At 43.9% G+C, this 24,395-nt stretch overlaps 1 protein-coding gene across 2 annotated transcripts in view; it reads left to right on the top strand.

The window, feature by feature from the left end:
• The window catches only part of nrg3a (neuregulin 3a), a 564,733-nt gene that overhangs the window by 488,492 nt on the left and 51,846 nt on the right, over positions 1-24,395 (top strand). For both annotated transcript variants that reach the window (XM_072436249.1, XM_072436248.1), the window contains exons 2-5: positions 1,812-1,941; positions 11,729-11,802; positions 15,560-15,583; positions 16,658-16,760. In XM_072436249.1, the coding sequence (XP_072292350.1) occupies positions 1,812-1,941; positions 11,729-11,802; positions 15,560-15,583; positions 16,658-16,760 (331 nt within the window). The remainder of the gene's footprint in view (positions 1-1,811; positions 1,942-11,728; positions 11,803-15,559; positions 15,584-16,657; positions 16,761-24,395) is intronic.

Raw genomic sequence — 24,395 nt, forward strand, 5'->3', positions numbered from 1 at the left:
GTTAAGGTTAAGGTTAAGGTTAAGGTTAGGGTTAGGGTTAAGGTTAGGGTTAGGGTTAGGGTTAAGGAAACTGAAACGGCGCGACAATTTGACCGCGCCGCGGCTCTCCAGCCACGGCCAATTTTATTAGCAGAATGTTAGAAAATCGTTCAATACTCTAGAACAGTACAATTCATTTTATTTCTAAAGACGAATCTGTCTTTAAGATGATTTGTCAGCTAAGCCTTGTACAGATATAACAGAGGTTAGAGTAAGGGACACTTTACCTGTTGGAATGTTGTCATCTTTGTGCTCGGTTAGAGCTGTAGCTGGAGACTTTGAAATGAGAAGGATTCACAAAAGGTGAAAGATGGTGTGAGAGTGAGGCATTGCAGATAGTTGAAGGCTCCGCCCCTGGGCAGCTGTGGCCACAGAAGCTTCTCACACTAGGGCAGGCATGTCCAAACTAGGGTCCGGGGGCCAAATGCGGCCCTCAAACCAATTTTTGTTGGCCCTCCAGCTTCCTGCTATGTCGGCCCAAACAACAAAAAGTAGTACTTTTTACTGTGAAATTAGGAAAATTCAGGCATATTGATGTCATACCGTCCTAATATTAATGTTCTAGGTCTAATTAAAGGTGTGGAGGCTCATCGCAATTATGTCAAATGCAAAATTTCGAATGATTCACTTTGTCATTCAACAAATTCAACATTGTCAAGTTGTTTGTCGCCCTCTGCCCCGTCTAAGTCTCAAAATGCGGCCCTTGGTGAAAAAAGTTTGGACACCCCTGCACTAGGGCTACACATTCCTATACGCAATGTGGCTTTTAATTACTGGAATATCAGTATTATTGTGATATTGTAATACTCTTTATATTAAAACAAATGTGCACATGCCGTCATTTATTAGCCAAACAGAGACAAAACCAAGACTAAATTAAAATAATCATTTTTAATGGGATTAATGAATCAATCCAAAAAAGAATATATATATATATATATATATATATATATATATATATATATATGGGTGCACGGTGGCAGAGCGGTTAGTGCTCTTGGTTCGAGTCCCAGGCCAGACAAACATCACATGATCCCTCTGGGTCTGCATGTCCTGCCCGTGTTACCATTGGTTCTCTCCGGGTTCTCCAGGTTCTCCGGCTCCGTCCCACCAAAGACATGCATGTGTCTATGTCTCCGTGTTAACCCACCTAAGGCCCGCGAGCCCTAACGGGAACAAGCGGTAGAAAATGAATGAATGAAAACAGGATGGATGACCGGTCAGACCGTGCTGTTATTGCAATATATTTCATTTGTTGCAATATTGATTATTGCGTAAGCCAATATTGCTATATCCGAATATTCACAATAGCTTGTTCAGTCTGATTTAGGCCTAGGACTAATCAAGTATTTATTCTTATTGTTAGTGTTAGTTGTAGTAGTAGTAATAGTATTTATTTCCCCTCCTCGAGTCCCTTCAGTCCACACAGGCACACAGAGCACACTACTTCCTGTAGTGATGAATGTTGGGACGAGGTGCGCTTTCCGGTGGCACAAGTTTGACCACAGCCTATTCATCACACAGGGACAGATTATTACCCGTCCAACATTCATCTGCAGCGCACGACACCTCCTGGTCCAAACAGACAATAGGCTCTTGGCTCCGTACGCAGACGCTACTTCCTCTGGAACCAAAGAGCTGGGGACCCTCTCTCTGCATCAATGATCTTATATGGATCTTTTTGATGCAAGGACAGGGGCAATTTGAGACAGGTTTGTTGAAAACTGTGTGTAACTGTGCTTGTTCTCACGCTGCTGCTGTTGTGTCCCCAGCCTCACCCACCGTGCCGCCGCTGCACTCGGAGCACTTCAAACCGTGCCATGAGAAAGACCTGGCTTACTGCCTGAATGGAGGAGAGTGCTTTGTCATCGAGACTCTCAGCGGCCCACACAAGCACTGCAAGTAAGGCCTAACTCGCCAACACGACTCCTCCTCCTATCACACTCCTGTCTCCCTCCTCCTGTCTCCCTCTTCCCCCTATCTCCCTCCTCCTCTTGTCTCTCCTGTCTCCCATCTGCTGTTTCTCTCATCTTGTCTCCCTCTTCTTCTTCCTCTTGTCTCCCTTCAGCTGTCTCCCTCCTCCTCTTGTCTCTCCTGTCCTGTCTCCCATCAGCTGTCTCCCTCCTCCTCTTGTCTCTCCTGTCCTGTCTCCCATCAGCTGTCTCCCTCCTCCTGTCTCCCTCCTTTTGTCTCTCCCTTTCTCCTGTCGGAGAAGTTAATATACACTTTATTGTCCCTTAAGTGTACCTTAACATTAATATTGACTCCTAACCTTGTCTCCCCCTCCTGTTTCCCTCTTCCTCCCGTCTCCCTTCAGCTGTCTCCCTTCTCCATTTGTCTCACTCGTCCTGTCTCTCTCGTCCTCTTGTCTTGCTCTTTCTCCTTTCTCTCTCCTCCTCTTGTCTCTCTCCTCTTGTCTCCCTCTTCCTCTTGTCTCCCTTCAGATGTCTCCCTCCTGCTGTCTCCCTCTTCCTCTTGTCTCCCTTCAGATGTCTCCCTTCTCCTGTCTCCCTCTTCTTCCTGTTTCCCTCCTACTGTCTCTCTGCTGCTTCTTCTGCTGCTGTAGTTTTGAGCTATTTGCTGAGCTTTTGGCTTGTCCACTGTACTCTGGGTCTAATTTGAGAGGAAGTGTGCTAAATCTCTGGCTTTACGTGTAAACACAGTTAAAACAAGGGATTTTTGTAACATTATGAACAGCTTTGTAACCTCTGTGTTACCATCTTTCATGGTAAGTAAATGTTATTGAGGTTAACTAGCTATGTGATACATTGTATATATATATTAAACCTACTAATTTGACTTGAATATTATTTTCATTAAAAAAAAGAACCAAATCTATAATTGTTTTAATAACGTTCTTGGGAATTATCAAAGTTGACAAAAATGTGCTATCCTGGTCCATCTCAACGTCAAATAGCTGAAATTCAGGGAGAAAAAAAATCTTTGAGGTTTTTATCTCATTAAAAAACAAAGCTTGTCTACTTTCCTGTGACGTGTCCTACAGCCACAAGAAGGGGCAACGTAACCTGTAATAAGTACCGTACATTTCAGACTTTGAGTCGCTACTTTTTTCCTACGCTTTAAACCCTACAGCCCAACAGTGTGGTTCATTTATAGATCTTTACTGGCTAACGGCCACCGGGGGGCACTCCAGCAGCACACTTTAGAAGAAGACGTCAGTGAACAGTGTTCATTTTATTTTAAACTTCAAAACGCTGCGTGTTGTATTGCAATCAGTCTCATATTCAAGGATAAATTAGTTTAATGAGGAAGTGAATCTAGATGTGGCAAAACGCTGAGACACACCATGAGCGCGGACATGCGATATATGGCGGCCTGTGGTTTAGAACTTGCCACATTAAAATAAGACGGTCTTGGCAAAAGTGACCCCTGCATCACTACATGTACCATATTCATGTGTAAATATCTCATGTTACAACGTCACACTCACACATAAGCACGAGCTCAGGAGCAGATGAACCAGATGTGAAGACACAGACACAGGTACATCAGCTCACACAGAGTCATCAAGGACAGAGGGGACAGAGGGGACGGGAGGGACAGCTGTGATGTGTTTTCAGTTTGTTAAGCTTCAAAATGCAGTGTTTTATTACAATCCAACTCATGTTCACTAAGAAACGAGTGTAATTAGTCCATGCGCCGCGACATCCTGGGTTCAAAAGACAACCGGCTTGTGTAAATATCTCATGTTACAATGTGGGTACCTGCGTCTTATTGACAGGTGCAGTAATTGTACAATTTCTTGTTTCTTTGACTTTTTCGTTGGAGCAGCTTTTATTCAGGAGTGCTGTATTTGTCTATGGGAGTTTTTATTTATTTATAGGAGATCTTCTACTGAAAGTGTTTTTCAGACTTCCTATAAGTGATCTGTTCTTCTGGATCTACCTCTGTATCTACCTGCGTTGCACCAATGAAATTTCCCCATGTGGGACAATAAAGGATTATCTTATCTTATCTTATCTTATAGCCTTAAAGGATGGTATGTCTATTACGGTCATTTCATATATAATTAAAAATGATACTCATTTATTAACTTCAAATACAAGTTACTTAAGATAAGATAAGATATTCCTTTATTGTCCCACATGGGGAAATAACTTAAGTTATTACTTATAATAACTGCACTTATTTTAATTATAATATCCTTTCTTGTGAGGTATCTGATTGTTTTTAATTAAGTGGGAGGTTAAATTGGCTCCTAACCTATACTAACTATTAGCGCTCCAATAAGGCCATAAGTGTTTATCAAAAATACATCCATAAGCAAAAGGAAGTCTAATTGCAAGGTCTACAATAAGATAAATACATTGAATCACCACAGTTCAAAGTAATGTTGTACATTTAAAAAAACAAAACCTAATCAACGGCATCAGATTGATCATTCATTCTTGTCTGTCTTGCTGCGGTCATACCCGTGGAAATAATGCATCTAGATTTGAGTTTACCTGGGAGCAGACATGAAGAAACTGCCGGGGAAAAAATGAAAAAAAAGCCACTGCGCACCCAGGCCCCGGCTCAAGTCCCGCTGCTGTTCAGGCTTTACCACTCGATCACTCCAGCTCCAGATGCAGAGCGGCATAGACCCGATGATTGTGGCGGCTTTATGGGAGATTACTGAATATATTACAAAGACAGTGGACGCAAAGATAGACGGCCCTGGAGGAATTGTGTGATTTGAATACCAAGAATGGCGAGCTTGACAGGAGGAGGTCTCTGACCTGGGGGACACCGTCTCTGCTTTGCGATCTAAAATGGCTGAATTGACAAACTAAATGCACATTTTGACAGACAAACTGGACAACCTGGAGAACCAAGTGTGCAGATAGTATTCGGATTGTCGGCATTCCATAGGAAATTGAAGGTAAAGATGTGGTATAGTATAGGTATAATGTGGAGATCTGGATCCCTGAATATCTCAAACACCCAACAAAAGTTGGGAAATTGAAGATTGATTGTGCACATCACCCTCTGCTCTCTGGCTCCGAAACAATGTTCAAGACCTATTCTGCTGATGTTCTGCTTTAGTGACAAACAGCATGTCATGGATGCGAGCCAAACCGAATCAACCAAGCCCCAGGTCTCCTTCTTTAACGATTAATCAGCGTGGTCAAGAAACGTAAAGCTTTGGATCTGGTGAAATCCCGCCTGAGAGAGAAGAACGTGGAATATGCTCTGCTTTATCCTGCAACGCTGAGGATAAACATGAAGGGAAAAAGAGGCATTGGCATTTGCCAATTCAATACTGAATTTGGTCTGACATTCTCTCCAGCACTGTTCTTGAAACTGTACTGGGGAATATTTTCCCAATGTGGGCCAGTGTGTTCCAATTTTAGTTTGTAAACGCCAAGGTGATAAAATCAATCATATATAACTCTTAAAAGAGTCAGGGTCAAAAATAAGAATAATTCCTTATTTCTGTCAAGACATCGCTGCATTATCTCGAGAGCGTGACAAAGCCTGGGCAGAAGCCAAGGCCACCAAATAAGCAGCAGTTTTGTCAATAAACATGTCTCTACTGCAGTGACGTGCGGTGAAGTACATGGAAGTACAGAGCACATGGTCAGAGTGTTTTACATGTTATAAACAGAGGGGCAGTCGGACACATGATCTGCATCACCAGCTCTGTTTGTGAGGCATTCTAGTGTGCTCCGAGAGGCAGAGCCAGGTGCTGCCTCATCGCCCCGCCCCCCTCTCGCCTCCCTGTATCGAACGGGAGTCACGGAACATGTGAACATTCTAATTAATTGAATATTATTGTTCCATATTGGATTAAAGGGAAAGAGTTTTTTAAAATACATACCAGGCGTGCACGCTGGCAAAGGCGGTTAGCGCTCTTGCCTCCCAAGAAGGAGATCATGGGTTCTATTCCCGAACTAGACCAACATCACATGATCTCTCTGGGTGGAGTTTGCATGTTCTCCCCGTGTTACTGTGGGTTCTCTCTGGGTTCTCCGGCTCCTCCCACCGTCCAAAGACATGCATGTGTGAGGCAAAATTGGAAATTCTAAATTGGAATTGAATGAATGTGTGTCTGTAATGTCTCTGTGTTGACCCTGCGATGAGTTGGCCACTGTGCAGGGTGCACCCTGCCTAAGGCCCAAAGTCACTGGGATAGGCTCCAGTCACCCGCGACCCCGAAAGGGAACAAGCGGTAGAAAATGGATGGAAGATTGACAGGTGAGGCACTGCCAAAGGCAGGCCAGAAAAATGATTTGAATAATGTCTGTCCAATCTCAAAACTCTCCAGCCGAGCAAAACTTTTGGTGCGTGCTTTCTTTAAATAGCTATATGTCTGGATTTAGACAAGGGCATGGTACTATCACAGCTGCTACAATAGTCATAAATGATATTGGATAATCAAGAAGAATGTGCCGCTGTTTTAGTTGATTTGTCAAAGGCCTTGGATTCAGTGGATCACTGGATTCAGTGGATCACTGGATTCAGTGGATCACTGGATTCAGCGGATCACTGGATTCAGTGGATCACTGGATTCAGCGGATCACTGGATTCAGCGGATCACTGGATTCAGCGGATCACTGGATTCAGTGGATCACTGGATTCTCTTGGATCACTGGAATTTTTGGGTTCCGCACAAATGAAAAAATGGTTTATAGATCATCTCACAAATAGAGCTCAAGCTGCTTCTGATGATCGCTTCAATCTGAATTTTCTTAACTTAATAAAGGTGTTCCTCAAGGCTCTGTTCTTGGACCTCTGTTATTTACAATTTACATAAACTCAATTTAACATAATCTAAAACACAGTAGCATCCACTTGTGCAGATGATACACTTCTGTATGTTATGTATGCTGCTCTTCAAAAGACACTCTTGTGACCCAAATTGTATATCTATTCTTTCGCTTGATGGTCATAAGATTCAACAAGTACCCCATTACAAATACTTGGGAATCGATGATAAACTCTACTTCAACAAACATATCATTGAACAAGGGTTAGGGTTAGCTGACAAATAGTCTTAAAGCCAGATTGTCATTCTACTTTAGAAATAAAATTAATTGTTCAGTTCTAGATTATGGTGATATTATATGCATTCTACATCAACAGATTAAAACCTCTGAACTCGGTATATCATTCAGCATTAAGCTTAATTACAGGAGAAGGATACAGAACTCCTCACTGTGAATGATATTCTAAAGTAGAATGGCAATCATTGGATGCAAGAAGAGAACAGCTCTGCCTTTTGTTTGTGCACAAGGCTCTAGTTGGCATTTTGACTGATTATTTATCAAGTTTATTGCACATTAGTGCATATGTTTGCCGTTTGAGGTCTCAGGACATTTCAATTAAGTTTCAATCACATTTATTTTTGTAATGCCCAAAATCACAACAGCAGTTGCCTCTGCGGGCGACAGTAAAAAACAAATTAAACAATGTTCATAGGGACTTGGCAATGTCCCAGGGTCCCCTGTCCCCCCATTTTTATCTTGCAATCCCATTGTGTCAATACAGAGACAGGAAAAAAGGCTTTCAACAACTTTGCACCCTGACTGTGAAAGAAAACACAGCGACTTTTTAAATTAAATCATTTTATGCCTTTTAACGATTTTAAAGCACTGGTTAAGGACTACATGCAGTGTTGATGCACTCAATTCATTTTACATAATTAATTAATTGCATCTCATATTGTATGTGTAAATGTGTTTTTATCTATTGGTTAATTTTATCGAATGTTTTATTTGTGTTTTAGTATCCTGTGTTTGTCTGTTGTTTGTTGGGTTTTAAAAGGGACTTTTCTCTGTATAAATAAATAAAATACTGTATGGCCTATTTTTTACCTAGAAAATGTTTTTTCCTCTGATCTCTTCTCAGATCAGTCTGTTCAGTCAGCATTTCTTTGGCAATGGGCTCTTTTTTTAGACATTGTATTTGTTGTGTTGTGTTGTGTTTGATCAGGGAGCAGTGTAACAAAAGCAGATCTTCAAGAATGATTGCAACATAGTTAATACAATAAAACGAATATTATATACCTACAGGAAACCCATTTAAATGACTTAGAACATCAAAAAATGACTACATTTTGTAATAACAAACTTTACTTTTTCATACAGGGGCAAGCATAAGATGGGAGTGGCCATATTTATCTCAAGCAGAGCTTGAATAGAGTTTAGGACACAACGATTTGTGTTGTTGTTTGGGCTGTTTGATGAGTGGAATAAAACAATCTCAAGGTTTGTATGACAAGGCAAGAAACCTCAAATCCAAACTCTGCAATTATCAAAAGAAAAAGGAGGTTGGGGTTTGCCTTGTCTGGAGAATCACTTTGTTTCAGCTCATATCAGAATGCTGTTGTACTGTTGAGATCTGCAATATAAAGCTCAATGGAAAAATATTGGGATTCATGTTGTGCTGAGCGTTTCTGTGCAGGCCTTACTGGCATATGACAAGTGGTTGAGCCATTTGGAGAAGATTTTGAATTCCTGGGTGAAATCTGTGCTTACAACAAGGAATGAGCAAATCAAAACATACAAACTGAGTTATTAAAATCCAAGGTTGTACTCGATAGAAATTACCTGAGATTCAAGGTCCGCATTGCAAAAGGTATAAATGTTTTTCACCAGATTGTAAAAGCATTGATATGTTAAAATAATAATTTGACTTGGAAAAACAGGACTTTTATACATCCATTTACAAATAAGGAGTTATTATAATCAAGAAATTATAGAAAATAATGACCATTAAAACCCTTTAAAATCTTTATCACAGCTTATAAATATGAACTTCCATCCATCTTCTTCCGCTTATCCGGGGCCGGGTCGCGGGGGCAGCAGTCTAAGCAGGGACTCCCAGATTTCCATCTCCCCAGACACTTCTTCCAACTCCTCCAGGGGGATCCTGAGGCGTTCCCAGGCCAGCCGAGACACATAGTCCCTCCAGCGTGTCCTGGGTCTTCCGCGGGGCCTTTTCCCGGTGGCACATGCCCGAAATACCTCCCCAGGGAGGAGCCCAGGAGGCATCCGGAACAGATGCCCGAGCCACTTCAGCTGGCTCCTCTCGAGTGGCTCTACTCCGAGTGTGATTGAGCTCCTCACCCTATTTCTAAGGGAGCGGCCAGCCACCCAGTGAAGGAACTCATTTCGACTTGTATCCGCGATCTTGTCCTTTCGGTCATTACCAAAAGCTCATGACCATAGGTGAGGGTAGGTACATAGATTGACCGGTAAATCGAGAGCTTTGTCTTTCCTTCTTCACCACAGTGACCGCATCACTGCAGCCGCTGCACTGATCTGCCTGTCAATCTTATGCTCCATCCTTCCCTCACTCACTCACTCACTCACTCGTGAGCAAGACCCCGAGAACTCCTCCACTTGGGGCAAGGACACCCCACCCACCTGGAGAGGGCAAACCACCTTTTTCCAGTTGAGAACCATGGCCTCGGATTTGGAGGTGCTGATTCTCATCCCAGCCGCTTCACACTCGGCTACAAACCGTCCGAGTGCAGGTACGGGTTTAATGGAGCCATCTGGACAACATTGTCTGCAAACAGCAGAGATGAGATCCTGTGGTCCCCAAACTGAACACCCCTGACAGCGCCTAGAAATTCTGTCCATAAAAACTATAAACAGAACCGGTGACAAAGGGCAGCCCTGAGGAGTCCAACATGCACTGGGAACAGGTCTGACTTACTGCCAGCAATGAACACAGCTCCTGTTCCGGTCATACAGGGACCGGACAGCCCTGTCGTCCACTCGGACTCAATGTCCCTAGCTTCCCCCCGGATCTGGGAGAAGCTCTCCTGGAGGTTTGAGCTGAAGACCCTGCTGACAGAGGGCTCCGCAAAACATTCCCAACAGACCCTCACAATGCGCTTAGGTCCGCCAAGTCTGTCCGGCTTCCTGGCTTCCTCCTCCGCCTCCGGATCCAACTCACCATCAGGTGGTGATCGGTTGACAGCTCTGCCCCTCTCTCACCCAAGTGTTCAAGACACGTGGCCAGAGGTCAGATGACACAACAACAAAGTTGGTCATTGATCTCTGGTCTAGGGTGTCCTGGTGCCACGTGCACTGATGGACACCCTTGTGCTCGAACATGGTGTTCGTTATGAACAATCCATGGCTAGCACAGAAGTCCAATAACTGACCCCTCTCCAGGTGTCGCTGTCATTGCCCACGTGGGCATTGAAGTCCCCCAGTAGAACAACTGAGTCCCCGCTCGGTGCACTGTCCAGTACCCCTCCCAAGGACTCCAAGAAGGTCGGGTACTCTGCACTGCTGCTCAGCCCGTAGGCCGACACAACAGTGAGAGACCTGTTCCTCACCAGGGTGAACTCCAACACATGACGGCTGAGCTGTGGGGCTATAGCGGGCAACACCAGCGAATTGGAGCATCCAGCCCCTCTCAAAGAGATTGGTTTCAGAGCCCAAACTGCGTGGAGGTGAGGCAGACTATATCTAGTCGGTACTGCTCAACCTCCCGCACAAGCTCAGCCCCCCAGCGAGGTGACTTTCCATGTGCCTAGAGTTAGTTTATGCGTCCGGAGATCTGGTTGTCGAGGCCCCTGCCGTTGACTGCCGCCCAGATCACTCTGCACCCGCCCCTTACGGATCCTCCTGCAGGTGGTGGGTCCATGGGAGGACAGGAAGATAATTTAATGTTACTTTCACTGACAACGAATTGGAAAGTATATGAACATTCCAGTGGAGAACCACAAGGTTACATGTTTGAAAGGAATTCTGTTGGAAAACGCTGGTTATCTTTTGAACCAGAGGTCTAGCGGCACACAACGGTCTAATTAGACTTATTGCTCAGTGAATATGAATTGGATTTGAATAAAAACACATTTTGAAGCTTAAAAAACAGAAAACATGTCACAGCTGTCCCTTTCGTCCCCTGTGTCCTTGATTACGCTGTCTGAGCTGATTTACCTTTGTCTGTGTCTTCACATCGGTTTCATCTGCTCCTGAGCTTGTGCTTAGCCAGTGAGTGTTATGTTGTAACATGAGATATTTACACAAAAATATGGTTAATGTTAGTGATGCAGGGGTCAGGGCTGGCCAAGAAAGTTTCATTAAATTTCAATTCAATTTATTTTTGTAACACCCAAACTTACAACAGCAGTTGCCTCGAGGGGCGACTGTGAAAGACAAATGTTCCAAGCTCCCCTGTCCTTAGACCCTCCTTCTCGGCTAGGAAAAACTACCACATCTGTGAGGACCCACTAGCCTTGTTAGCCTCGTTAGCTTGTATGGCGGGCCGTTTTTTGATGTGGCTGTGGGTCGGCACCTTTGTTTGTCTTGTCCCGTAGTCTTACCAGGCTTGTGTTTTCCTTTTCCACTCATTTGTTGTTCGCCTTTTCTGGGATTATGTGGGTCAAATTATATTTTAAAGTTAGTTTCTGCTGCAGCGGAGCGAGCACATACACACAGCTCGTCACCAAAACCGGAAATCCCTCAATTACATAATCTACTCATTCTGCACTGATAAGTTAAGTTGTACAATTAAGTACAAAACACAGTGTCAGATAAGAAATTCCTTGTTTTATTTAAGCGTTATATAAACAGCTGCTTGGTATAACATCATACTGTGATGTTTTGGGCATGTTTATGGTACCAAGTGCAAATTCTAACACATTCAAAGCCATTTATCATTCCAGAACCTTTTTTGCATGTTTTATCCAACACTAAATTATTAATTGCTTTTGTTTTTACAGATGTCGAGAAGGCTACCAGGGAATACGCTGTGACCAGTTCCTCCCCAAGACTGATTCTATTCTCTCAGACCCAAGTAAGAATAGATAATTAAAAAAATACAGAGAAAAATACAATCACAATATAGTATATTAGAATTACTATACAACACATCATCTGTAGGGTAAAACTAACCTGTCTCTTGATGGTCTAAACCCAGCTCATGTTCCCTATTTTACTCACTCGTACGCACACACACACACAAGCACGCACACACCACACACACACAAGCACGCACACACCACACACACACACACACACACACAAGCACGCACACACCACACACACACAAGCACGCACACACCACACACACACACACACACACACAAGCACGCACACACCACACACACACACACACACAAGCACGCACACAACACACACAAGCACGCACACACCACACACAAGCACGCACACACCACACACACACACACAAGCACGCACACACCACACACACACACACAAGCACGCACACACCACACACACACACACACAAGCACGCACACACCAGCACGCACACACCACACACACACACAAGCACGCACACACACACACACACACACACAAGCACGCACACACACACACACAAGCACGCACACACCACACACACACACACAAGCACGCACACAACACACACAAGCACGCACACACCACACACACAAGCACGCACACACCACACACACACACACACACACACACAAGCACGCACACACCACACACACACACACACACACACACAAGCACGCACACACCACACACAAGCACGCACACACCACACACACACACACACCACACACACACGCACACACACACGCGCACACACACGCGCACACACACACACGCACACACACACGCGCACACACACACGCGCACACACACACACGAGCTAAGACACCAGAGGAGCCAAACACCAACTCATGGTTGACAGAACAGTCGCTCAAGACTCCAGATCCTGACACACCGACTTGTGCACTGCCTGGAATGATTACAAGAAAACATATGACCCAATGTCACACAAGGATCACCAAATGCTTGGAGTTGTACAACATCAATAGGACTCTGGGCCTTCATATCAAACTTGATGCAGCTGTGGAAAACCGCCCTTGAGACCAAGGTAAACTTGGTCTGTGTGTCCATCAAATGTAGCATATACCAACTAGACGCCCTGCCCCCACTGCTGTTCTGCAGAGGTCTGAACCCCCTCAGCCCTCAGCCTATGGATACCGACTCAGGAATGGGGCTACCATCCGTCACCTCCACTACACGAATGACATCAAGCTGTATGCTGTATGTAAAAGCGAGCGAGACATCAACTCACTAACTCATACAATCCAATGTCAATCAGGCTTGAGAAGTTTGGTCGGATGGTAACAAGAACATTGGAATACAAATGGCAACATTGGTGTGTGTGTGTCTGTATGTATTTTGTATGTATGTATATATATATATATATATATATATATATATATATATATATATATATATATATATATATATATATGCGTAGACCACCTCTGCCAACCCTGGTCCCCCCCACCTGCCCCAGCCCTCACAGTCCAGGCAGACAATTCCGCAAATCCAACCCGCGAAAATCTGCTGGACCAGACGGTGTCACCCCGGCCACCTTAAGACACTGCGCAGGCGAGCTGGCCCCTGTCTTCACTGGCATTTTTAACACGTCTTGCCATGTCCCAGCCTGCTTCAAGTTGTCCATCATTGTCCCTGTCCCCAAGAAGCCCCGGATCACTGGACTACATACCTGTAGGGGGAGCACTGACTTCCTGATGGTTCGAACGCAGTGCGTGCGGCTGGGGAAGAATGTCTCAAACACTGGGACTATCAGCACAGGGGTCCACAGGGCTGTGTACTTTCTCCCCTGCTCTTCTCCCTGTACACAAACTGCTGCACCTCCAGCCACGCCTCCGTAAAACTAATCAAGTTTGCGGACGACACCACCCTCATCGGGCTCATCTCGGACAGGGATAAGTCTGTCTACAGGAGGAAGGTGGACCGGCTGGTGTCCTGGTGCAGCGGGGACAACCTGAAGTTCAACGCCCAGAAGACAGTGGAGATGATCGTGGACTTCAGGAAAGGCATTTTTGTAGAATCCTTCTACAAAAATGTTTAATGACAAAATATCGACAAACAAAGAAGAAGAAATAAAAACAATTTTGGACTTGGACAAATAGGTGCTGAAATAACAACCACTGAAAATCAAAGTGCAATCAAAAGACTAAAAAACAGACTCCGTGGTCTGTATTGCCTCCTTTGGCCAACTGATTATTCCTGCAGGGTATCGGATCACTGGCAGGGCGTAGCTGTTTATTGCCCGGGACTTGTTCTTAGGACTTGTCCACCATCAGCTCCCTCATCAAGAAGGCCTAGCAGAGGATGTACTTCTTGCGGCAAGCTAATCGACTCTAGACTTCCATCTCTGCAGGACCTGTACGTCTAGGTCGGATCACAGCCGACCCTTCTCATCGTGGACCCGGTTTATAAGAGCCACTCCCCTCAGATAGGAGGGTACGGCCCAATCTGGACCAGAACCTCGTGCCAAAAAAAAGTTATTTACACAAAAGTTTATTTCCCTCTGCCATTGGACTCCTATCACTTTAACTACAATTTTAATCTATCACTCACTGCACTGTTCACTTTCTGCACTACATCTGTACATTTAACTGTTTTTATTTTTATTGTATGGTAGATTTAAATTGTTTTTCTTTAACGCATGTATATGTTTGATTTTATATATGTTTGATTTTATATATGTTTGATTTTATGTTTGATTTTATATATTTTGTTATATATATATGTATATTAATGTTCCTATGTTTGTGAATTTTGTTGATTGACAATGGCAATAAACCTTTTCTGATTCTGACTTATGCCTTTGCTTTTATCAATTTTTACCTGGGCCTTTAAAAAAGCTCAGATCCTTGGAAGGAGTTGGAAGGAAACCATCAGATACTTAAGATAAGATAATAAGAGGGGATGGATCAACTTGACCACATATACTCGATTTCCCCCCCCCACAAAGATCAGGCAGGATAACAGACGAAAAACACAAGATAATACCTAATAACCCTAACCCTGAGATATACACTTTTATAGGTATTTACAAATAAGAAGTTATTATAATCAAGAAATTAAACGACGACCATTGTAATCCTCTTATTGAATTAGTTGTTGGAGCTTATACATCTTAAAAATACTAACTAAAATATTGCACTGAATTTAATAATGCACTGCAGACTGTTCTTGCCATCCTTCTCAAATTTAGAACTATATCTGGACACAATAAATGGATACCTTTCGAATTTACATTTGGCGGCAGGAAAAAAGCCCATAACAAAGAAGTTGATGACACAGACTGCACCAATGATCAAGGGCTGGACTGACATTTGTCAGACAAATGGAAAAAAAGGACATTCAGACTTAAATTGGTACATTGTTTTATATTTTTATAAGTTGCATTGTGTTTTTTTAATTGTTTTAAGGTGTTTTAAAACATTGTAAAGCACTTTGAATTGCGTTTGGACTAATAGTGCATACATTTTGATGAATTCATTGGCTATTTACTTACATGTATGTGTAATTTATTAATTGTCTATGTATTTCCAATTGTAATTATTTAATGACATAATTCATTATTTAATAGTGCCTGTGGTTTTAGTACATTTTTTTTTTTGTACTTTGCGCAATCGATCCTCCCGACAATGAGTAGAACTTGTTATTTTGTAACACTCAATGTCATTATGCTAATAATGTTTTCTTTTTCTCTCCACCCTGTGCTGCAGATCACCTTGGAATCGAGTTCATGGGTAAGACACCTACTCTTATTGATATTTTCCCAGTATGGCTGTACAAAAAAAAACTTGGGATTTGTATGAACAATAAACAAAGAGGTGTAATTTAACTATATATATATATATATATATATATTTTTTTTTTTTTATAAACCCTCTGTCCTCGGGTTCTGCACAGTATCTTTGCAGTTCCTAGCACTGCACTTTTCTGGACCGAGATGTCTGATGTTTTTCCTGGATCTGCTCAAGTCATTCCTCCAGTTTGGGGGCCATTCCTCCAGTTTGGGGGTCATTCCTCCAGTTTGGGGGTCATTCCTCCAGTTTGGGGGTCACTCCTCCAGTTTGGGGGTCATTCCTCCAGTTTGGGGGTCATTCCTCCAGTTTGGGGGTCATTCCTCCCTCCAGTTTGGGGATCATTCCTCCAGTTTGGGGGTCACTGCCCCAAGTGCTCCGGTCACTACGGGCACCACAGATACCTTCAGGCTCCAGACCTTCTCCAGCTCCTCTCTGAGGCCTTGGGATTTCTCTAGTTTCTCATGTTCCTCTTTATGGATGTTTCCATCCCATGATGCACTGCAATGTCCACCACCACAGCTTTCTGGTTCGCCATTACCATTCGGTCCATCTGGAAGTCCCAGAGGACCTTGGCTCGGTCGTTCTTCACCTTTGGAGGTGTTTCACACTTTGTCCTTGGGGTCTCCAGCTCGTGCTCTGCACAGATGTTTCTTACACTATGTCAGCTCCTGGTGATGGAGCTCCATGTGTGCTGTCCCTGCAGCACCTGCACCTACACCTGCAGTTATGTGTGGGATGCTCTCAGGGGCCTTTGCACAGCTACACCTTGGGTCTTGTCTGGTGTGGTAGATCTATTGATCTGGTGTTCAGGTCCTGCTCCTGTGCTGCCATGATCAGGGCCTCGGTCCTCCACCAGAGGCCCCTGGAAGTTTGAGGGTTCTGCGCAGTATCTTTCCTTTCCTAGCCCTGCACATTTCTGGACTGAGATGTCTGATGTTTTGTGAGAATGTGAGAGAGAGTAAAAAAACAAAACGATATGATATATGTTTAACCATTTCAATTTTGTTCTTACAGAGAGTAAAGACGTTTACAAGAGACAAGTGCTATCCTTCACCTCTATCACCATGGTCATCAGCCTCCTGGGAATAATTTGCATGACCCTGTATTACCGCAACAAGTGAGTCTTGCAACACATACATGATGAAATCAAGGTAGAATCAACATGTAGACATATAATGTTTTGTAACATTTTAAATGTGTTTTATATTCAAAGAGGAAAGTAAGTATTTGAACACCTTGCGAGTTCTCCCCCTTAGAAATTACGGAGGGGTCTGCAATTTTCATCGTAGGAATTTCCACTGTGAGAGACAATCTTTTTTTTTTTAATCCAGAAAACACATTGTATGGATTTTAAATAATAATAATGTTATTACTGTATATAAGTGTTTGAACATCGGAGAAAATCAGGGATTTGGTACTGAAGCCTCTGTTTACAGGGGTTGAACGTTTCCTGTAGTTCTTGACCAGGTTTGCACACACAGCATCACACAGATCTTCTCTAGATATGTCATATTTCGGGGCTGTCACCGAGCAACACAGAGTTTCAGCTCCCTCCAAAAAAATTCCATTGGATTTAGGTCTAGAGACAGGCTAGGCAACTCTAGAAACTTGATATGCTTCTTACGGAGTCCTTGGTCATCCTGACTGTGTGCTTTTGGTCATTGTCATGTTGGAAGGCCCAGCCACGACTCATCATCAATGCTCTGACTGAGGGAAGGAGGTTGTTACCCAAAATCTTGCTATACATGGCCCCATTCAATATAACCTCAATGCAATTCAAATTATTTTTGTAATGCCCAAAATCACAACAGCAGTTGCCTCGAGGGCCAATACTGAAAAACAGATTAAACAATGTTTATAGGGACTTGGCAATGTCCCAGCATCCCGTGTCCACAGACAAATGTCCCAGGGTCCTCTGTCCTTGGAACCACCTTCTCCGCCAGGAAAAACTACCAAACCTCTTTGGCAAAAAGTAGAAACCTCGAAGATACAACTCCCTCGGATGGGCAGGCGGACGCGAGATAAACAGTGGAGCTGGAGCCACTCAGGAGGAGAACCAGTTCTTTGAGGCAGATGAAGAACCGTTTATATGGAGTAGAGACTTTCTCCAGGCAGTTGAGAAGTATCTGGATCCACAAGTCATCAATATGCCTGTTCCACTCCCCATGGGGAAGTGGTAGAAGAAGATGGAAAAGCAATTAACAGATGATTAACAGATTCAAGTGAAATTAAATATGAAATATTGTTTGATAGAATAAGTGTTTATCAGAGGATAGAGCTCACGCTGCCATACTTCCCTCAAAGTTGCTCCTAGGGCAGCTCATCTGAAACTGTAGGTTTATATTTCTGTTCCTAACTGGCCTGACCATAAGTCATTTCAAAGAGGAACGTTTTAACCCTGGTCTTTAAAGATGAGAATATGTCGGTGCTGCCCGGTGGTCAAGGGGTTAAGGCACAGCCCACATATGCCAAAGTGTTGTGAGTTTAAATCCCGGCCCCGGAAATTTACTGCATTTCCTTCTCTCTCTCATCCCCGTTTCACTTTTTCCATTCTTGTCTTAAGCCTACGGGTCACAAAATGTAAAAAAAAAAAAAAAAAGAGAGACTTTGTCAGCCTCTTTAACAAGGACAGGGAGCTGTTCCCATTACACAGGTAGATAGATAAACGCTGTACCATCTACTGTGCTTTTAGAGACTCTTGGGACCACCAGAAGTCCAGCATTTTGAGAGCAAAGTGCTCTTTGGATTATAAGGCAAGGCAAGGCCAGTGTATTTGTTGAGCACAATTCATACTAAGGCAATTCAAAGTGCTTCACTTTACAAGAAAGGAAAAAAACAAGATATGACAGAAATCAGAAAAACTTAATTTCTATTCATTTAATTTAATAATTTTGCTCACATGAATCATACATTTTGTCTGTGGTTAGTGATCTACCAGATGGAAGACCAAATCTATTGGACCACACTGGCAGACACTCCAGACAGTCTTTCACATATTTATCAAGCACGTTGAAGTCTTTTTTCAAAACTTCAATCTGTTCATGTTTTATGTCCACTGCACCACTTGCACAATCAGCTGTTTGACTCCTCGATGTTTGGCCAAAACATTAGAAAGGAGTGATGTTATCTCAGAAAGTGGCGCTGGGAAAAGTGTGTTTTCATTTTTTCATGCGTCACGTGACTTATCGCCATCTCCAACCATAATATTCTCAGTTACCTTAACGTTTGACAGAGATTCTCTCAGTCTCCTGCCTTTTGGCCATGTCTTGTGTTACATTTTTCCTTTTTTAATCTACTTCAGTCTCTGAAAGTGGTAAAAATCTGTTTGTAAGCTGTATTGTAGCGAATTTACATTATCTTTGTATTGTTTAGGCTTTGCACCAAGTTTGTTCCAAGATACAGTCTGCTCTTTCTGGTCTTTAGATAGTTTTGGAATGACAGAGTCACTCCGGTTTAGATTGAAAGAAGCCGTTTTTCTTGTAAAAAATATGAACTTCTTACCACTGGATTGTATCTTGAAGTCCTTTTTCAGATTATAAATCGAAAATCTGTGCATGTAGCTCCAACAATTTCTTGTTGATAGTACTAACCTTAACCCTAGTTCCAACAGCATTCTCAAGAATCTGTTTTCCATCTTCTCTCGGACATGTCGCTGGCATCAGATATGTTAAAACTGTAAAAATGTTCTGGATATCCTTGCTTTACTTTAAAAAAAAGTCAAAATTAAAAATGTTTGGAAGACAAAAGCTTATTATAAGCGAAATAAAGCTGCAAGCGGCGATGATCGATCTCGCCACCCGTGCGACTGCCTTCCCTCGCGTCTGTGTTTTGATCGCGATCGCCCCGACACTGTATTCTCTCCATCAAACCACCATCCAGGTTCCAAGTTCCTCTGCCTCCCTCGTTACAGGGAGCTCCATCACTGTTCCAAATTTCATGTGGCTTGGCCAAAGTGGACGCGTCCCATTTCTTATCTTTTTTGCTAGAGGCGGTGCTATCAGATCAGGTCGCAACGTTTTTTCGCCATGTTTTGATATTACTGTAATACAAATTGCTTTATTATACAGAGTAATGGATAAGTGTATGAGTAAAACTGAACAAGTAGCTAGGCCGGGGGTCTCCAATTATAATTTCCAAGGGGGCAGATTTTTCGCGGGGCTAAGGTCCGAGGGCCGGATTGTAAAATCACACCATAATTTTATGTTTTATCTATAAGATCCACTAACAACTCACAGTGGCACAATTCAGCATCTGAAATCTACATAGGACTTTACTTTCAGAGAAGTCAAAATATCCTAACAATATTACATGCCTAAAAGCAGGACAAAAGCATTAAAACCCGGAGAACGCAAACCCAGTGTTTGCCAGAACCTGACTCGACTCGTGCAAAGCAGACCTAAGACAAGACCAGGTTCAAACCAAGACTAAACAAACCATATCAACCAGAACAAAACATGGATAAACTATAAAGCAGGACTAAAACAGGATTAAACCAAGTCTAAACCAGGTCTAAATAAGAAAAGCAGATATACCAAGTTGGAGCAAGTAGGAAAGCGTCTGCACTCTTCAGAAGCAGGAAGTCTTGGTACTATAGCATCTTTGAGGTAGGATGGGTTCATGTAATGCATGGCTTTGTAATTCAGGAGGAAGATTTTAAATTTGATTCTAAACTGGACAGGACTCGAGCACCGGCGCAATGTGCCTTCTTCTTTTAGTTCCTGTTAGTAATCTTGCTGCTGGATTTTGAACCATTTGAAAGTTTTTTTATGGATCTTTTAGGACAGGGTGGGCAATTATTTTCCTCCGAGGGCCATATTAGAATCCAGGCAAGTAGCAGAGGGATATGTATATATATACACTTACATATATATAAATATCACTTTCTGTCAAATATAGGCTATTGAATCTATTATTGAATTAATTTCATGTCATCTTTATTAAGGATACAAGACAGATGTTACGGACAGTTAAAAACTAGAAACTAAAATCTTTCTAGGGTCCAGATTAAAACATGCCGAGGGCCACATCTTTCTTTTTTAAATATTAGTTGGCATGTTTGGTGGGCTGAATTATAAGGACAAACGGGCCGTAGTTTGCCCAGGTCTGTTAGGACATGCTGCGAGCAGGGAGTTACTTGCCTGACCCGCCAACCCCGCCCACATTCTGTCCGAATGCGTCTCGGTCAGGATTCAGACCATTGGGGTGCGTCAAAAAAACTTTCCAGCATGAACCGGTCCAACCACCACCGCTACTTTGTGTCACGTGTCTCTCAAATGCGGAAGACGTCTCTCAAATATTTTCGGAACATTCAGAACAAAACTTCATTTACCTGAGATTTACAGAGTTTAGTGCATCGTTTGTTGACTCAGCAGAAGTCGGCAACATTTCTCAGTCTGTGTTATTTTTATTCTTCCCTCGTAATCCTCCATGTTTGTTTAGACACGAACGGACAATGCCTTTGTCTGATTGGTTAATCCGCCTGTCAATCACTCCCTTTGGAAATTGGAGCGACTGGGTTGGATCCCAGACCCTCAGATTTTGTAAAGTAATCTGTCAAAACGTGTTGGGAATGGCTGGTCAGGCACGGGAGTTACAGTAGACCAATTTAGATGTTACAAATGAATGGATACATTTTTCAGCATCCACCCATCCATTTTCTACCGTTTTATCCGGGGCCGGGTCGCGGGGGCAGCAGTCTAACCAGAGGAAATTCATTTCGACCGCTTGTATCCGCGATCTTGTCCTTTCAGCATCGCTTTTAGGAAAGATTTTTCAGATTTTGGCTATATTGCTCAGATGTAAATAGGCTTTTTATAGGCTTGATTTGCATGCACTTTGAATGAGAGCCCCCTGGTTCTTACAGTAGAAATGGAGGCTAAACTGACATTGTCCAGTGTGACTATCTGCTATCTAAAGTCGTGTAGACATTTAAGGCCTAGTACAGTGACTTTTTTTAGGGTTAACAAGCAGATAATTAAGTGTCATCCAGGTTTTTCTACTTGTTCGGTCTGATCGGGTTTCATATTTAAATCCAGCTGAGTGTCATCTGCAGAGCAGTGGAAGTTAAAGCCATGCTTTCTGATAATGTTACCTTACGCCAGCATATAAAGAGGAAACAGAACTGGAGCTACTACTGACCCCTGTGGCACACCGCAGGTTACTTTAGAAAAAGGTGAGGAGCTCTGGTTTTCATTAATAAACTGGTACCAATCCAATAGGTATGATCTCCCCTGGGCATCTCAGACCACAACCTTGTACATCTGAGGCCTGTGTATGAACCCATCGTGCGCAGGCAGCCTGTGGTGCCCCGTATGGTGAGGATGTGGTCTGCTGAGAGCGAGGAGGCTCTGAGGGTCTGCTCCAGCACCACTGTCTGGACTGAGCTCTACGACCCACATGGGGAGGACATCAACACCATCACAGAGTCCATCACGGACTACATCAACTTCTGTTTTAAGAACATTGTTCCCTCCCGGACGGTGCAGTGTTTTCCAAACAACAAGCCATGGATTAACCGTGAACTGAAGGCTCTGCTGAAGGAGAAGAAGAGAGCCTTCAGGTCAGGGAACAAGGAGGAGCTGAGGACTGTGCAGAAGGAGCTGAGGAGGAAGATCAGGCAGGCTGAGGCCGGCTACAAGAGGAGGATGGAGGAGCAGCTGCAGCAAAAGAACATTCAGGGAGTGTGGAGAAGCCTGAAAACCATCTCGGGCTTCAAAATCCCCCCTGCCCAGACAGAGGGGGATCTACAGTGGGTGAATGATTTAAATGCTCACTTCTTGAGATTTGATCGGTCACCCGCCCCTCCCCCTGCACAGCTGAATGCTCCCTCTTCCACAGCTGGACAATGTCCTGCATCTGTTCTTCTTCACTTCTCTGCCCCGGACCATCGGCTCCCCACTTCGCCTGGACTCACCCATCCCCCCAGCACACAGTCCCCCTGCCAACCACTGACTGTCACAGCAGCACAGGTGAGGAGTGAGCTGAAGAGGATTAAAGTGAGGCAGGCAGCAGGACCTGACGGCATCAGCCCCAGGCTCCTTAAGTCCTGCAGATGAACTGTGTGGAGTTATGGAGCATGTCTTCAACATGAGCCTGAAGCTGAGGGTGGTACCACAGGTCTGAAGACCTCCTGTCTGGTACCTGTGCCCAAGACACCGCGCCCAAAGACCTCAACAGCTTCAGGCCGGCGGCTCTCACGTCCCACCTGATGAAGACACTGGAGCGGCTGGTCCTGGACCACCTCAGCTCCACCGTGAGCTCAGCCATTGACCCACTGCAGTTTGCATATCGGCCTGGCATCGGAGTGGAGGACGCCGTCATCTCCCTGCTGCACCGCTCTCTCTCTCACCTGGAGAAGCCTGGCAGCTCTGTGAGGATCCTGTTCTTTCATCTCTCCAGCGCCTTCAACACCATCAGCTCCTGAGGGACAAGCTGGAGACGGCTGGTGTGGAGTATGACCTGGCAGAGTGGATCCTGGACGACCTCACAGACCGACCCCAGTTTGTGAGAGCCCGGGACTGTGTGTCTGACACTCGGACCTGCAGTGTGGGGGCGCCCCAGGGCACTGTCCTCGCGCCCTTTCTCTTCACCCTCTACACTCCAGACTTCAGACATGACACGGGCAGCTGTGTCCTGCAGAAGTTCTCTGACCACTCTGCCATCATCGGACTCATCACGGACGATGACGAGGAGTACAGGGGACTGGCGCAGGACTTTGTGGACTGGTGTCAGTGGAACCACCTCCTCATCAACGCGGGGAAGACCAAGGAGATGGTGGTGGATTTCCGCAGACGCCACCCCACTGCCCCCTCACCAGTGAACATCCAGGGACGGGATATTGAGAGAGTGGACTCATACAAGGACCTGGGTGGTCATCTGAACCACAAACAAAATAAATTGATTTGATTTGATTTGACAAACTGGACTGGACTTGTTACGGCAGTTTCCTGTAAACAGTGATCAAGTAAAGAGTAACCAGGCAATAACTTGAAGCAGAAACAGAGTCTCTCGGTCTCTCTCAAAAGGTGGAAGTTTATTCACGTGCACAGTGGATAAACACCCTCACTCTCCCTAAGACAAGTTCGTTCTGTCCCTACCTAACTTTACAATTTACAAAGTACACCTTTTATAGGTGGTAACAAACATAACATAATCACAACCCAAATCAGCTCAAAAAGAGATAGACAGAAGGGTCCTGGCTAGATTCACATCAGGACACTTTGTCCCCTGCAGGACACTCTCTCCGCTCTGGAGAGCAGCTTCAGTGAGAGACTGATCCACCCTCGCTGTGTGAAGGAAAGGTTTCGTAGGTCTTTCCTTCTGCTGCTGTCAGACTTTATAACTAACACTGTTAGTCCTGAACACTCGCAATACTGACCTAACCATGTGCAATTCTGTCATATGTGCAATTGCTGTTGGAATTCATGTGCAATCCATGTGCCGTCGTGACACATATTCATGTGCAATTACTGTCGAGATCACATGACATGGTATTTATGTATTTATTTATATTTATCTTTATTATTTTCCCCTTGTTGGGAAATGGGAGGTTTTGTCTATGGGAGTTTTTGTTTATAGGAGATCTTCTACTGAAAGTGTTTTTCAGACTTCCTATAAGTGATCTGTTCTTCTGTATCTACCTCTGTATCTACCTGCGTTGCAACAATGAAATTTCCCCATGTGGGACAATAAAGGAATATCTTATCTTATCTTAAAACAGATTAGGGCTGTCCCTCTGACACCTACATTATAT

This window comes from Eucyclogobius newberryi, unplaced genomic scaffold (genome assembly GCF_026437365.1).
Source record: "Eucyclogobius newberryi isolate DKJ021-1_F unplaced genomic scaffold, fEucNew1.0.hap1 SCAF_8, whole genome shotgun sequence".
Taxonomy (NCBI): Eukaryota; Metazoa; Chordata; class Actinopteri; order Gobiiformes; family Gobiidae; genus Eucyclogobius; species Eucyclogobius newberryi.